The 16,626-nt window shown below is 43.8% G+C and overlaps 1 protein-coding gene across 1 annotated transcript; it reads left to right on the forward strand.

Moving 5' to 3' along the window:
• The first annotated feature begins 363 nt into the window (after positions 1 to 363).
• LOC115173489 (splicing factor U2AF 65 kDa subunit) lies at positions 364 to 16,071 on the forward strand. Its single transcript, XM_029731612.1, has 12 exons — positions 364 to 578; positions 1,165 to 1,300; positions 1,456 to 1,494; positions 1,929 to 2,035; positions 11,533 to 11,687; positions 11,924 to 12,040; positions 12,232 to 12,370; positions 12,473 to 12,552; positions 12,723 to 12,845; positions 14,502 to 14,588; positions 15,077 to 15,328; positions 15,709 to 16,071. The coding sequence occupies exons 1-12, from the start codon at positions 530 to 532 to the stop codon at positions 15,841 to 15,843; spliced, it is 1,419 nt and encodes a 472-aa protein (XP_029587472.1). The 5' UTR covers positions 364 to 529; the 3' UTR covers positions 15,844 to 16,071.
• The last annotated feature ends 555 nt before the right edge of the window (positions 16,072 to 16,626 follow it).

Consider the following 16,626-nt stretch of genomic DNA (forward strand, 5'->3'; position numbering starts at 1 on the left):
TGCATTTTCCCCCGTTCTGGTTAAGACACCAATGATGAACATGTGTGTTTATTCCTCCGTTAAGTAAACCGGTATTCCTGTCCTGAAGATGTCAGCACCAACACCACCTGTACATGTTTTATTTGTTTTTATTGTTGAACCATTTGTTAATGCCTGAATATTTTTTTATGTTAATTATTTTTTTTCATTTTCTTGCCACGTTTTGATAGGTCAGTGAAAGCAGTGTAACCCATCTGCTGTACAATAAAACAATATAATTTGTGCAAAATGTAGTTATGGGTTTTTGTAGTTGGTATCTGTCTTCCTAGATATTAAATTGATCAGAAATGTGCATGTGTTTATTACTAACTGGCTGGCCTCTGAACAATTTTCCAGAATCCCTCTGCTCAGCACACACACTGGATTAGTATTATTCCATGCCGACAGAGGGCATCCTAATTCCTTGTGCCCAGTCTTGATTCAAACAGATGTTTATTTGTAGCCTTGGTAGCTAAACTAACAAGATCAAGTCATTAAATCTAGGTCCAAAATGTCGGATTTTGATGAATTCGAGAGACTGTTGACTGAAAATAAGAAAGGTGAGTGTTGTTGCACATTCATCCTACATTAATGGTTAATTTGACCATCTACAGTAGCTCCAATAGATTATTTTAGTTAGCTATCATACCGGTAGCTCCCTGTCACTGCATTGCTGCTAACTAGCTTGCACAAGGCCTATAAGGTGTTTACCAAAACAATATTATGACAAGAGACTCACATGCTTGCTTGCACCTCTGCTGGCAATGTATAACAAAATGGTACTGTTTGACACGCTATCCATACCTGAATAGCTAGCTACATCTGCAGGATTGACTAGTGACATTTTTTTTATTTGGGAGCCGCATTTCTTAATTGCGACCTGTCCATTACTTTTTGACTTGTGCTGCTATTAACTGCAGCACGCTGACTATCCGATAGCTTATCTAAAGGGTACTGTACCAGGACACACAACTATACATTTATGCAATGTAGAATAAGGGAATAGTGTTACAGATATGCCTACATATCGTGCTTTCTCTGTATGTTGATGGAGTGAATTTTGAATTGCCTTTTAACTCCTCTAACGCTGTGTCTTTGTCAGTGACTCTTCCCTACTCGCTTATTCTTCCTCCCTCCCCCTTTTAGAGCGGGACAAGGAGAATCGGCACGGACGGCGCACACTGTCCCGCAGTCGCAGCCGAGAGAGGAAGAAGAGGAGCTGGGAAAGGAGGAAGAGCAGGGCAAGCCGCAGCGACAGCAAGGACCATCAACACAGGCGCAGGTGGATACCGCTGTTCAAGTATTTGAAATGAGATCCATTCCCATTTTGTGTGAATAGTTGTCAGCTTTGTGGACCATTGACTTGTTTCAACTATTTCTGTCCCCCACCTTTATGCAATAGTAAACGGAATACCCATGTTCTAACTGTCATTTCAGCACACAGACTCAAAAACAATCCCAAGAGACTGTTGTGAGGTACAGTAATACAGCGGACAGTGACTTGCATGACACCTTCAAAGTATAACTGCTAATTATGACTCAGCTGTCCATCTGTTGGTTAAGTACTGTACTTGGTGGTTGTTGAGTGTACTAACGTTAGAATTGCTTCTTAATACGAGGTCAAGGTAAGGGGAGACGACTTGGATCTGTGACTGTCTTAGAGGCTTGCTTTGAAATCCGTACTTATATTTTGGTCGATATCTGATGTCTAATTCATATACAAATGTGACCATGTAGATGCCAGGAAGATAGAGTTCTGAGAGGAATGTGTTACAACTATCCATCCAAAATGTATATTTTTTGAATATCCCTTTGATTCCCATTCGTTGTCCTCTGTCCACACATTCTCTGCATTGCAAGGCTATATGTCCATCTCTCCTGTCCTGTCCCTTACTGTTTCTCTCCGGCAGTCGCTCTCCAGCTCTGCACAGAGAGAAGAAGAAAGTGAGGAAGTACTGGGATGTTCCGGCACCAGGCTTCGAGCATATCACCCCCCTGCAGTACAAGGCTATGCAGGGTCAGTTTGGCAATACTTGTCAGCTCTCACTATAATAGTGTCACATCACAGTCCGTATTATGTCTGCTCAAAAGCAAAGGCTGTTGATGTGATGTTGTATGAAAGTATTCAACTCAGTCCCTCTCTCACTTCATACATATACAGTACAAGTCAAAAGTTTGGACACACCTACTCATTCAAGGGTTTTTCTTTATTTTGACTATTTTCTACATTGTAGAATAATAGCGAAGACATCAAAACTATGAAACAACACATATGGAATCATGTAGTAACCAAAACAGTGTTAAACAAATCAAAATATATTTTATACTCTTCAAAGTAGCCACCCTTTGCCTAAGCGCAAACCAGATGGGATGGCGTATTGCTGCAGAATGCTGTGGTAGCCATGCTGGTTAAGTGTGCCTTGAATTCTAAATGAATCACCAACAGTGTCACCAGTAAAGCACCATCACACCTCCTCCGTGCCTCACGGTGGGAACCACACATGTGGAGATCATCCGTTCACCTACTCTGCATCTCACAAAGACACGGCTCGTCACCAAATTTGAACTCATCAGACCAAAAGACAGATTTGCACCTGTCTAATGTCCATTGCTTGTGTTTCTTGGCCCAAGCAGGTCTCTTCTTATTATTGGTGTCCTTTAGTAGTGGTTTCTTTGCAGCAATTTGACCACGAAGGCCTGATTCACACAGTCTCCTCTGAACAGTTGATGTTGACATGTCTGTTACTTGAACTCTGTGAAGCATTTATTTGGGCTGCAATTTCTGAGGCTGGTAACTCTGGGTCTTCCTTTCCTGTGGCGGTCCTCATGAGAGCCAGTTTGCACTTGAAGAAACTTTCAAAGTTCTTGACACAACATAACTGATTGGCTCAAATGCATTAAGAAGGAAAGAAATGCCACAAAATAACTTTGATCAAGACACACCTGTCAATTGAAATGCATTCCAGGTGACTACCTCATGGGGCGGCAGGGTAGCCTAGTGGTTAGAGCGTTGGGCTAGTAACCGAAAGGTTGCAAGTTCAAATCCCCGAGTTAATCCACTGTTCCTAGACCGTCATTGAAAATAAGAATTTGTTCTTAACTGATTTTCCTAGTTAAATAAAGGTAAAATAAATAAAGCTGGTTGAAAGCCAAGAGTGTGCAAAGCTGTCATCAAGACAAAGGGTGGCTACTTTGAAGAATCTCAAATATAAAATATATTTTGGTGTGTTTAACCCCTTTTTGGTTACTACATGATTCCATATGTGTTATTTCATAGTTCTGATGTATTCACTATTATTCTACAATGTAGAAAATAGTAAAAATAAAGAAAAATCCTTGAATGAGTAAGTGTGTCAACTTTTGACTGGTAATGTACATAAATATATAGTCATACATAGTCATACAAAACATTAAGAACAGCTTCCTAATATTGAGTTGCCCCCCATGCCCTCAGAGCAGCCTCAATTTGCCAGGGCATGGACTCTACAAGGTGTCGAAAGCATTCCACAGGGATGCTGACCCATGTTGACTCCAATGCTTCCCACAGTCGGGGGCGCAACTTTCACTGGGGACGGGGACATGACCCGCCTCCCCCCACACACATTCTGAAATAACAGTTTTATAATTGCACTGTGATACAAAATGTGGCTCCAGTGTGCTTTAGTACCATGTGGACGCCTCAGAGCGGTCAGGTAGGCTGTTTTCCGGTTTCAGCCAGCTGGATTTAGGATCGCATGGACACCACAGAACGTGCAGACAGGCTGTGTGAAGGCAAAGCTTCTGAAAGGCTGGCGTATAAGACCAGCAAGGGAGAGATGATCAGAGGCAGCTGCTGTCTGTGCTTTTTCTCCGAGTTGTAAAAGCAAGCAGAACATAAACTGGCTACTCTTTAGTTGACTAATCTAGCTGGCAAGGTTACTGCTGTTTGACAGAATTTGTTTATTTTTATTCCAAATGCTGAGCTAGTAGTGTAACTGACATGTTACGTTAACCAATGTTTCATCCCCTCTTCTCTGAAATGAATGAACTACTGGCAGTCAGGCTACCTCTGGCGAGCACATGGAGGGCTGTGCGGCCCCCCAAAGAAATGCCACCCGACACCATGACTGACCCACCGCCAAACCGGTCATGCTGGAGGATGTTGCAGGCAGCAGAACGTTCTCCATGGCGTCTCCAGACTCTGTCACATGTGCTCAGTGTGAACCTGCTTTCATCTGTGAAGAGCACAGGGCGCCACTGGCGAATTTGCCAATCTTGGTGTTCTCTGGCAAATGCCAAACGTCCTGCACGGTGTTGGGCTGTAAGCACAACCCCCACCTGTGGACGTCGGGCCCTCATACCACCCTCATGGAGTCTGTTTCTGACCGTTTGAGCAGACACATGCACATTTGTGGCCTGCTGGAGGTCATTTTGCAGGGCTCTGGCAGTGCTCCTCCTGCTCCTCCTTGCACAAAGGCGGAGGTAGCGGTCCTGCTGCTGGGTTGTTGCCCTCCTACGGCCTCCTCCACGTCTCCTGATGTACTGGCCTGTCTCCTGGTAGCGCCTCCATGCTCTGGACACTACGCTGACAGACAGAGCAAACCTTCTTGCCACAGTTCGCATTGATGTGCCATCCTGGATGAGCTGCACTACCTGAGCCACTTGTGTGGGTTGTAGACTCCGTCTCATGCTACCACTAGAGTGAAAGCACCGCCAGCATTCAAAAGTGACCAAAACATCAGCCAGGAAGCATAGGAACTGAGAAGTGGTCTGTGGACACCACCTGCAGAACCACTCCTTTATTGGGGGTGTCTTGCTAATTGCCTATAATTTCCACCTGTTGTCTATTCCATTTGCACAACAGCATGTGAAATTTATTGTCAATCAGTGTTGCTTCCTAAGTGGACAGTTTGATTTCACAGAAGTGTGATTGACTTGGAGTTACATTGTGTTGTTTAAGTGTTCCCTTTATTTTTTTGAGCAGTGTATATTATTCTGTGTAGATAAAACATCTAACACATCATTGTGATCTCTACAGCGCTGTTGGCTGGCCGTCATTGACCTTGCGTAGGCTTAAACACTGGTATACAGTGATTTATAAGGCCATATTGGGTAAAATGCCATTTTCTCTCTTCTTTTTTAGTCAGGTTGGTAAATAAATATCAATTACGGTCCCATTCTCATTTGCTTCTAACAGTACCAAAAATTAGAACAGGTCATGGTAGAAATAGTTTTAGTTACTGAGCTCCGTGGAATTCTCTCCTGAACATTTTAAAATTTGATGATCTAGTTTCGTTTAATCAATTTTACAATTAACTAGCTGCCATTAGGTACCGAGATGAGATCCTCAGACCCCTTGTGAGACCATATGCTGGTGCAGTTGGCCCTGGGTTCCTCCTAATGCAAGACAATGCTAGACCTCATGTGGCTGGAGTGTGTCAGCAGTTCTTGCAAGAGGAAGGCATTGATGCTATGGACTGGCCCGCCCGTTCCCCAGACCTGAATCCAATTGAGCACATCTGGGACATCATGTCTCGCTCCATCCACCAATGCCACGTTGCACCACAGACTGTCCAGGAGTTGGCGGATGCTTTAGTCCAGGTCTGGGAGGAGATCCCTCAGAAGACAATCCGCCACCTCATCAGGAGCATGCCCAGGCGTTGTAGGGAGGTCATACAGGCACGTGGAGGCCACACACACTACTGAGCCTCATTTTGACTTGTTTTAAGGACATTACATCAAAGTTGGATCAGCCTGTAGTGTGGTTTTCCACTTTAATTTTGTGTGTGACTCCAAATCCAGACCTCCATTGGTTGATAAATTGGATTTCCATTGATTATTTTTGTGTGATTTTGTTGTCAGCACATTCAACTATGTAAAGAAAAAAGTATTTAATAAGATTATTTCATTCATTCAGATCTAGGATGTGTTATTTTAGTGTTCCCTTTATTTTTTTGAGCAGTGTATATCACATTTACATAAGTATTCAGACCCTTTAGTCAGTACTTTGCTGGAGCACCTTTGTCAGCGATTACAGCCTTGAGTCTTCTTGGGTATGACGCTACAAGCTTGGCACACCTGTATTTGGGGAGTTTCTCCCATTCTTCTCCTTAGATCCTCTCAAGCTCTGTCAGGTTGGATGGGGAGCGTCGCTGCACAGATATTTTCAGGTCTCTCCAGAGATGTTCGATGGGGTTCAAGTCTGGGCTCTGGCTGGGCCACTCAAGGACATTAAGAGACTTATCCTGAAACCATGCCTGTGTTGTCTTAGCTGTGTGCTTATGGTCTATGTCATGTTGGAAGGTGAACCTTCGCCCTAATCTGAGGTCTTGAGTACTATGGAGCAGGTTTTCATCAAGCATCTCTCTATACTTTGCTCCGTTCATAGTTTCCTCGACCCTGACTAGCCTCCCAGCCCCTGCCACTGAAAAACATCCCCCAGCATGATGCTGCCACCACCATGCTTCACCGTAGGGATGGTATTGGCCAGGTGATGAGCAGTGCCTGGTTTCCTCCAGATGTGATGATTGGCATTCAGGTAAAAGAGTTCAATCTTAGTTTCATCAGACCAGACAATCTTATTTCTCATGGTCTGAGAGTCCTTTAGGTGCCTTTTGGCAAATTCCAAACAGGCTGTCATGTGCCTTTTACCCAGGAGTGGCTTCCATCTGGCCACTCTACCATAAAAGCCTAATTGGTGGAGTGCTGCAGAGATGGTTGTCCTTCTGGAAGGTTCTCCCATCTCCACAGAGGATCTCTGGAGCTTTGTCAGAGTGACCATCGAGTTGCTGGTCACCTCCCTGACCAAGGCCCTTCTCCGCCGATTGCTCAGTTTGGATGGGCAGCCAGCTCTAGGAAGAGCTTTGGTGGTTCCAAACTTCTTCCATTTAAGAATGATGGAGGCCACTGTGTTCTTGGGGACTTTCAATGCTGCAGAAATGTTTTGGTAGCCTTCCCCAGATCTGTGCCTCGACACAATCCTGTCTCAGAGCTCTATGGACACTTCCTTCGACCTCACGGCTTGGTTTTTGCTCTGACATGCACTGTCAACTGTGGGACCTTATATAGACAGGTGTGTGCCTTTCCAAATCATGTCCAATCAATAGAATTTACCACAGGTGGACTCCAATTAAGTTGTAGAAACATCTCAAGGATGATCAATGGAAACAGGATGCACCTGAGCTCAAATTCGAGACTCATAGCAAAGGGTCTGAATACTTATGTAAATAAGGTGTATGTATGTATATATATATATATATATATATATATATATATATATATATATATATATATACAATTTTTTTTATACATTTGCAGATATAGCTAAAAACCTGTTTTCACTTTGGCATTATGGGGTATTGTGTGTAGATTAATTAGGAAAACAAAATATTTGATCAATTTTAGAAATAGGCTGTAACATAACAAAATGTGGAAAAAGTCAAGGGGTCTGAATACTTTCCGAATAAACTGTATATACTAAAGCATGTCGACACCATTTCAAATTAGTAGATGTGGCTATTTCAGCCACATCCGTTGATGACGGGTGTATCAAATCGAGCACACAGCCATGCCATCTCCATAGACAAACATTGACTGTAGAAGGGCCTTTACTGAAGAGCTCAGTGCACTAGCTGCCTCGCTCAACTAAGGTCTAGGAGCAACAACAGCTCATTCACGAAGTGGTAGGCCACACAAGCTCATAGAACGGGACTTCCGAGAGTGCTGAAGCGCGTAAAAATCGTCTGTCCTGGGAAGCATCACTCACTACCGAATTCCAAACTGCCTCTGGAAGCAATGTCAGCACAATAACTGTTCCTTCACGAAATGGCTGAGGAGCCACTAAGATCACCATGCGCAATGCCAAGCGTCGGCTGGTGTGGTGTAAAGCTTGCCACCATTGGACTCTGGAGCAGAACTGTAAAGTTTGGTTATGGAGAAATAATGATCTGGGGCTGTTATCCGTAGTTTGAGCTAGGTCTCTTAGTTCCAGTGAAGGGAAATCTTAAGGCTACAATATACAATGACATTCTAGCGGATTCGGTGCTTCCAACTTTGTGGCATTCAACTTTGTAGCAGAGCCCTGACCTCAACCCCATTGAACACCTTTGGGATGAATTGTACTGCGAGCCAGGCCTAATCGCCCAACATCAGTGATCGACCTCACTAATGCTCTTGTGGCTGAATGGAAGCAAAGCCCGCAGCAATGTTCCAACATCTAGTGGAAAGCCTACCCAGAAGGGTGGCGGCTGTTATTGCAGCAAAGGACAGACCAACTCCATATTAATGCCCATGATTTTGGAATGAGATATTCGATGAGTAGGTGTCCACATACTTTTGGTAATTTAGTGTACCTACCATAGCCAGTTCAGCTCTAGCTAGCCTCTAGCCATCTGTCAGGTAGCAGTATCTAACAGCTTTTGTGTGTATGGAAATGTTTTGTAGCCTTTGTTTTGTCCCGCTAGAGCTGAACTGGCTATGGTAGGTACACTAAATTACCAAAAGTATGTGGACACCTACTCATCGAATATCTCATTCCAAAATCATGGGCATTAATATGGAGTTGGTCTGTCCTTTGCTGCAATAACAGCCGCCACCCTTCTGGGTAGGCTTTCCACTAGATGTTGGAACATTGCTGCGGGCTTTGCTTCCATTCAGCCACAAGAGCATTAGTGAGGTCGATCACTGATGTTGGGCGATTAGGCCTGGCTCGCAGTACAATTCATCCCAAAGGTGTTCAATGGGGTTGAGGTCAGGGCTCTGCTACAAAGTTGAATGCCACAAAGTTGGAAGCACCGAATCCGCTAGAATGTCATTGTATATTGTAGCCTTAAGATTTCCCTTCACTGGAACTAAGAGACCTAGCTCAAACTACGGATAACAGCCCCAGATCATTATTTCTCCATAACCAAACTTTACAGTTCTGCTCCAGAGTCCAATGGTGGCAAGCTTTACACCACACCAGCCGACGCTTGGCATTGCGCATGGTGATCTTAGTGGCTCCTCAGCCATTAACAGAAGTAAATTTGAACCATTGTATCATTAGCTAGAGCTAGCCAAAAGTTGGGTAACGTTAGCTAGCTAGCTCACTAACCTTTGCTATTATTTTTGCCTCAATCACACTAGACCTGAATCAAATGATTAAACCAGCGGCCAAACGATTGAAGGCCGATATATTTCTTCAGCGTAATGTGAGTTTTTATTAGTCAGTAAAGCAATGTAACGTTATTCAACTGTTAGTTTCCCTAGTTAATTCCCTACTTTTCACAGTGACACATTATAAACAGCTCTACAGGCTACACTGCCATGGTGTACAGTCAGTACACAACACTATGCTCATCATATCCCAGCAGGGTCAGGCAGCCAGGGAAGACCAGTCTACGGAGCTTAGGTGAATTTTGCAATCAGTGAATGGACACAAAGTTCCATCTTGAGTTGATGGGTAGGCTACAGTCTGGGAATAATGGTCATTTCAATTATTGAACCATTGATTCTATTCTTGGATAATATAATGTATAAATGTACACCAAGGTAATTCTTTGTCATGCTTCATCTGAGCAGGATCAGATGGTGACGGGTCTCAGCAGGGTCAGGCAGCCAGGGAAGACCAGTCTGTGACAGTGCTGAGGAGAACTTTTGCAGATGCAACACTTTATTCTCTCTGTGCAGCAAACACTGGACAAGTAAGAAGCTTCAAAGATTTTAACTATTTTAAGGCAGTCTGACAAACATTTCCAAACTGTATCGAGGGTTTTTCCCGATGATGCAAAACAGGTCAAACAAAAATGCGAGGAAGACCTGGGAGACACTATTGATGATAAATGGATACAGATGTGTTAGAATGCCCAGTCATGTTCATATAATCTCAGACATAAATTATTGCAGTTTATGATCATCCATATGACATATTATTTGCCAGTTAAATGGAATGTCATGCACTCAGATTTGTCATTCTTCTGCTGGAGGTGTAAAACACAAACGGGGGCATATTTGCATATATCATGGTCTTGTGAAGGCTGGCTGAATTCTGTCAAAGAGTATGTTCTTTTATCTCGGCATGTCTACTGATTCTCTCTGTATTTGTTTGCTTATAAATGTTGATACTGGAGACTGTTATCAGACGAAACTGGTACCTAGCATTTATAGAGGCTAAGACATGCATTGCCATTAATTGGAAGGTTGGTTATCCTCCGATAATGTCACATTGGAAGATATGCATCACTAGATTTGATTTATTTCAAGATTAAGGGTATACTGTGCAACTTTCATAAGGTCTGGATTCCTTATGGAATACTGTACAAGAAAAGGAGTCTATTGAAAACCTATTTCGTCAATCCCTAGCTTCTGGGCTGCTCAGTCCTGGCCCTGGGGGTCTGCTGTACTGTTGGTTGTCACTCTGGCCTTGGCCTAACACACCTGAAACCAGTAATGGATGTTTCACTAAGATTCTAAAGCTGAGTTGGGTGTATTGGGTTGAGGCGCTGCAGGGCCATGGGCCCCTAGGGGGCAGGACGGGGTGACCCAGCTATATTGTGTGCAAGTAAAAATATATCTACAGTACTATTAGGCCTATGATACGAATGATATGAGGGATGTACTGTTTCTGTGTGAATGTGTAGGAGGTGTATGTGTGTTTTTATTAAATGTTTGATTTCCAAACCTTTCCCTTGAGACATAAAAGATGGGAAGGAAGTTGTGTTGGGGAGAGAGTTGATTTATTGATTAGACTGGTGAGGGTTGGGGGTGCAGGCGACTCGGGCTGGCTGGGTGGTCCGGCTGAAATTTGATATAGAGGATATCTTAATAAAAAGTATTTTGTACTTTATTTGGAAGAATTTGCTAGGCTATTGGTTAGAGATGCAACACAATATTGATTATTGAATTATCATTGATTTATATTGAACAAAAATATAAATGCAACATGTAAAGTGTTGGTCCCATGAAATAAAAGATCCCAGAAATGTTCCATACGCACCAAAAGCGTATTTCTCTAAAATGTTGTCCACAAATTTGTTTACATCCCTGTTAGTGAGCATTTCCATCCACCTGACAGGTGTGGCATATCAAGAAGCTGATTAAACAGCATGATCATTACACAGGTGAACCTTGTACTGGGGCCAATAAAAATACACTCTAAAATGTGCAGTTTTGTCACAAGTTGTGCCTGTGCCCACAGTTGTGTCAAGTTGGCTGGACGTCCTTTGGATGGTGGACCATTCTTGATACACATGGGAAACTGTTGAGCATGAAAACCCACCAGCGTTGCAGTTCTTGACACAAACCGGTGCGCCTGGCACCTACCACCATACCTCGTTCAAAGGCACTTAAATATTTTGTCTTAGCCATTCACCCTCTAAATGGCACACATACACAATCCATGTCTTAAGGCTTAATAATCCTTCTTTAACCTGTCTCCTCATACCTCATAGCTTTCACCCTGGAGTCACCTGATCAGTCAACGTCATGGAAAGAGCAGGTGTTCAGTATTTCTTCTCCGTTGGGAGTCATATCTAACTCGAGTCCATGTTCCTTTCTCAGCTGCTGGCCAGATCCCAGCCACGGCCCTACTGCCCACCAAGATAACTCCAGAGGGGCTGGCCTCCACCCACACTTCTGTACCTGTGGTGGGCAGCCAAATGACCAGGCAGGCCAGGAGGCTCTACGTTGGCAACATACCTTTCGGAATCACAGAGGTAGGTAATAAGAGAACTGCTATCCGTTCCACACGACTGTGTTGTACATAAGGCCTAAAATACACTTAAAGACTAACGCCACAACCCTATGAGATATGGGTAGTAAAACTCTGCATTTCATCGTCGCTACTGTGCCATAGCATCAGCCTGGTCGAGAGCCTTCTACATCTGCCTTCCCCACTGCAAAATGTATAGTAAGTGACTCTTTCGTGTGATCGTCCATGTTGTGTCAATAGGAGGCCGTGATGGATTTCTTCAATGCCCAGATGCTCCTCGGCGGTCTTACCCAGGCCCCTGGCAACCCTGTTCTAGCTGTGCAGATAAACCAGGACAAGAACTTTGCCTTCCTCGAGGTGTGCTCAACTAAAATGTATTTAATATAAAAACAAAATAGCATGAAATAGATCATGGACGGCAGTTCTCAGCTAACTTGCATTGCCCTGTAACAGTTTCCTTCTCGAGTGCTGAAGTTTTGTTGACTTCTGCATTCTTCTGCAATAGCACGTCATAATGTTGACCTTCTCTCTACCTGTTCCTCTTCCAGTTCCGCTCGGTGGACGAGACGACCCAGGCCATGGCCTTTGACGGCATCATCTTCCAGGGTCAGAGCCTGAAGATCAGACGGCCTCACGACTACCAGCCCTTTCCCGGCATGAGTGAGAGCCCCAGTGTTTATGTACCAGGTGGGTCTTTCCATAGGACATCCACGGCTTGTTGACCCTGTCGAATCCTCTGATTTCAATTCAAATGTACTTAACCCTATTTCTCACTGTTGCTTGGATTAGGAGTGGTTTCGACCGTGGTGCCAGACTCAGCCCACAAACTCTTCATCGGTGGCTTGCCAAATTATCTCAATGATGATCAGGTCAGACCTTTCTAGCTCGTTGAAGTCCTTCTTTCTAAGTCTCTAGCATGATCCATAAATGTTATGCTACTGTTTTATTTAAGGTTGAGAAGAATTTGATTCAGTTCCAACAATGTTACTTGATAGAGCAATCTGTTTTCCTGTATTCACACCCTGCCTTCGTCACCTAGGTAAAAGAGCTATTGATCTCCTTTGGCCCTCTGAAGGCCTTCAACCTGGTCAAAGACAGCACCACGGCCCTCTCCAAGGGCTACGCCTTCTGTGAATATGTGGACGTCAATTTGAATGACCAAGTCAGTGTCAGATATTGTACCTGTAATGCTGTGCGCAATCTTGTTATAGACTTGAGGTTAACATTAGGTCATAGACTCTTGGGCTGCATGTCAATAGTCCAAAGTGGCTACCCTGTGTTTCTTCTTTCATCTGCACTGATCTGCTATACCTGGCCAAGTGAAAGCAAATCTCATAATAGTCTTCTGCCATATTGCTTTCACCTATCCAGCCTTTGCAGATCAGTGTTGTTGTAGGAAAGGAGGTGAGAATAGGAAGCACATTTTGAGTGGAAAGATGGCAGCAAATCCCAAACTCCTTCTATAATTAAAATGTCTATATTGCCAAGAATGTTTTCTACACTTCAGCATGAAAAATGTGCAGGTTGCCAAAACCTCCCAAATTTCTAATTATATTTTTGGGCTTTGATTTTACACCCTCTGTACTCATGGTTAAATCCTGCTACAGCTGTATCTTGCCCCCCCCAGAGGATAAACGAGTTGCCCCTCACAGACTCCAAGACATAATCAATTCTGATATCCCGCTCAAACATTGCAAACTCAAATTTGGCCCTAACATCTCACAACTTATTTCAGTCTGGCGCCTGGTTGGTAAACATACCAAAACCAACCTCACTATCCTCACCTCCCCTTATTTCACAACCATGCTCTCCACCTGGGTGGTCGTCCTCTCTTTTCATCAATGGTCTGAAAGAGGGATTCCTACTATCTCAGATATCACTGAAGGCTACTATCTGTGTGCATTTCAAGACCTCCAGAAGCAATTTAACTCACCTGGTTCTTTCTTTTTCGTTTACTTACAACTCCGTTCTGCTTTGTGCGCATGTGTTCCTTTGGGAGGCATGAATGGTCTGTCCACCCTATTCACAAATGATTTATTCATATTAGTACACAGGGACTGGTCTCTAAATGACATTCTCTGCTACTTAAAATGACTCACAAACCAATCCCTTCCCTAGCATCATGGAAGAAAGAACTTTCCGTATGTAGTACTGTGACTAATTGGACTAGAGTTTGGTCCAACATATTAATTTCATCAAGAGACCCCAACCACCAAATTATACATTACAATTTTGCCCATCGAACGTACTGTACACCATGCAAACTATTTAAGATGAAAGCTAGACAAACCCCAAATTGCTCATTGTGCCCTCCGGGGGCTCCTGGCAAATTGTTTCATATGGTTTGGGAGTGCCCAGTGGTTTTACATTTCTGGAGTTGTGTTTCATCCTGTCTTTCTGACATAATGAGTAGAAATGTACCATGTTCACTATTTTATTGTTAAATGATGACACTAGACCTATCTGTCAAACAGCAATGTATTTGGCTGGCAGCCTCCTCATTCTTTAAACAGTCAGCAGTGGCTGCTATCATTCATGGCTATTATTGACATGGAAATATCTGTAGGACTGTAGGCATGCATGGGGCGAGTGAAAGAAACATATTTGCTCTTTCATCAACGTTATGACTCTGTAAAAAGACTGCTATCTAACTTTGGGTTTGGGAAGTCCTGTGGGTGGGGGGTGGGATGGGAACTGTTTGTCTTGTTCGGTCTTGTCACTTGTTTTTCTGTCCATGTGTACCTGTTTTGTGTCCCTTTTATTACAAATAATTAAAAAAAACATTTGATCACTGTTCTAACTCTGTTTGCTGTCTCAGGCCATTGCAGGGTTGAATGGGATGCAGCTGGGGGACAAGAAGCTCCTGGTCCAGAGAGCCAGTGTTGGGGCCAAGAACGCAGCTCTGGTGAGTACCAGATATGATAGACTACCACTTTACAAATGGATGGTGTTCAATATAAGACAGAGATGGGGGGGGAAATGAGTGATATTTTGGGGTAAGTTAGGACCTAACTATCCCCTCTGTTTCAAATGTTCTCTCCCATTTTGTGCCTTACTGAACACAAGCCTTCTTCAATCCACCTCCGCTGACCTAAAACATCAAGCTCTGTTTCATTTCAGGACAATCCAGAGTTGATTAAGGAATTAACTAAGCATATGCACCACTGCAAATTAGACAGTATTATTTCAAAAACAAGTTGGCAATTGAATAATAACTGTTTCATTTTTAGTTTTTTTTAGTTTTTTTCTTTCATTTCCTTCTGTTTTTACACCATAAACATTCTAAACATGTTTTTACACCATAAACATGTTCTTCCAACCTTCCCAATAACCAACACCTCTCCCCACCCCCACCCCCACCCTTCCCCTCTTCCCCACCCCTCCCCTCACCAGACAGGTATGAACCAGACCCCGGTGACCCTCCAAGTGCCAGGCCTGATGCCCACCTCCATGGCCTTGCTGGGTGGCCTGCCCACTGAGGTGCTCTGCCTGATGAACATGGTGGCTGTGGAGGAGCTGCTGGATGACGAGGAGTACGAGGAGATCGTGGAGGACGTCCGCGGTGAGTGCAGCAAGTACGGCCAGGTGAAGAGCATCGAGATCCCCCGGCCTGTGGATGGCCTGGAGGTCCCAGGCACTGGGAAGGTGAGGAGGGGGAGGGGAATAGGGGTACCTGGGTATTAGGATGGGATAGGGCATGGGGTGTTTGTTGCAGTGTTTTGAGGAGAGTTTGTGTTGTTGTTTCAAAGTGAATTCGTTCAGTTCAGGTGAAATTATTGAATCTCCTTGGGGAAATTTGTCTTTCGCCTCCCATCAAACAAGCATAGCAATTCATAACTTATCACTCTTGCCTAGGCTTGTGGTAATAGTTTCCAATGCATTAATCCCTTTGTGTGTATGTGTAGACATGTATCATAGTTGATTGCTGTAGAATTACATTTAACATGGTTGTCTGGTTCCATACAGAATGGCCATACACCCACTTTCCTATCCTTTCTTTCTTTCCCTCTCTCTCCCTCCCTCAGATCTTTGTGGAGTTCATGACCCTGTTTGACTCCCAGAAGGCCATGCAGGCGCTGACAGGCAGGAAGTTTGCCAACAGGATGGTGGTGACCAAGTACTGTGACCCAGACGCCTACCACCGCCGAGACTTCTGGTAGACCTGAGAACCAGAGAGAGGGAGAGAAGCAGAGTTTCATGTTATTTATGTAATGATATGAATATTTATGAGCATCACAACACTCAACTTTTTGCACTTTTTTAAAGAGGAGGCGTAGAAAGTTCATTTAAGGCCACTTATCACTGTAAAATCAGCAGAATTGGTTGAAGTATTACTTTTGTCCTCGTCGCTTATAATTATATGATTTCATTCAATGAATCAAGTTCAATCATGATTTTAACCATTTTATTTTGTCCATGCCTGAGCTTCAGGTACCAGTTGTTTATTGTTACACCAAATGACCAAAAGTATGTGAACACCTGCTCATCGAACATCTCATTCCAAAATCATGGGCATTAATATGGAGTTGTTCCCCCCTTTGCTGCAATAACAACCTCCACTCTTCTGGGAAGGCTTTCCACTATTTGTTGGAACATGTCTGCGGGGACTTGCCCCAAGAGCATTAGTGAGGTCAAGGCACTGATGTTGGGCGATTAGGCCTGGCTCGCAGTCGGCGTTTCAATTCATCTCAAAGGTGTTCAATGGGGTTAAGGGTCAGGGCTCTGTGCAGGCCAGTCAAGTTCTTCCACACCGATCTCGACAAACCATTTCTGTTTGGACCTTGCTTTGTGCATACGGGCATTGTCATGCTGAAACAGAAAAAGGCCTTCCCCAAACTGTTGCCACAAAGTTGGAAGCACAGAATCGTTTTGAATGCCATTGTATGCTGTAGCATTAAGATTTACCTTCACTGGAACTAAGGGGTTTAGCCCGAACCATGAAA

The sequence above is a fragment of the Salmo trutta genome, chromosome 34 (assembly GCF_901001165.1).
Source record: "Salmo trutta chromosome 34, fSalTru1.1, whole genome shotgun sequence".
Lineage (NCBI taxonomy): Eukaryota > Metazoa > Chordata > Actinopteri > Salmoniformes > Salmonidae > Salmo > Salmo trutta.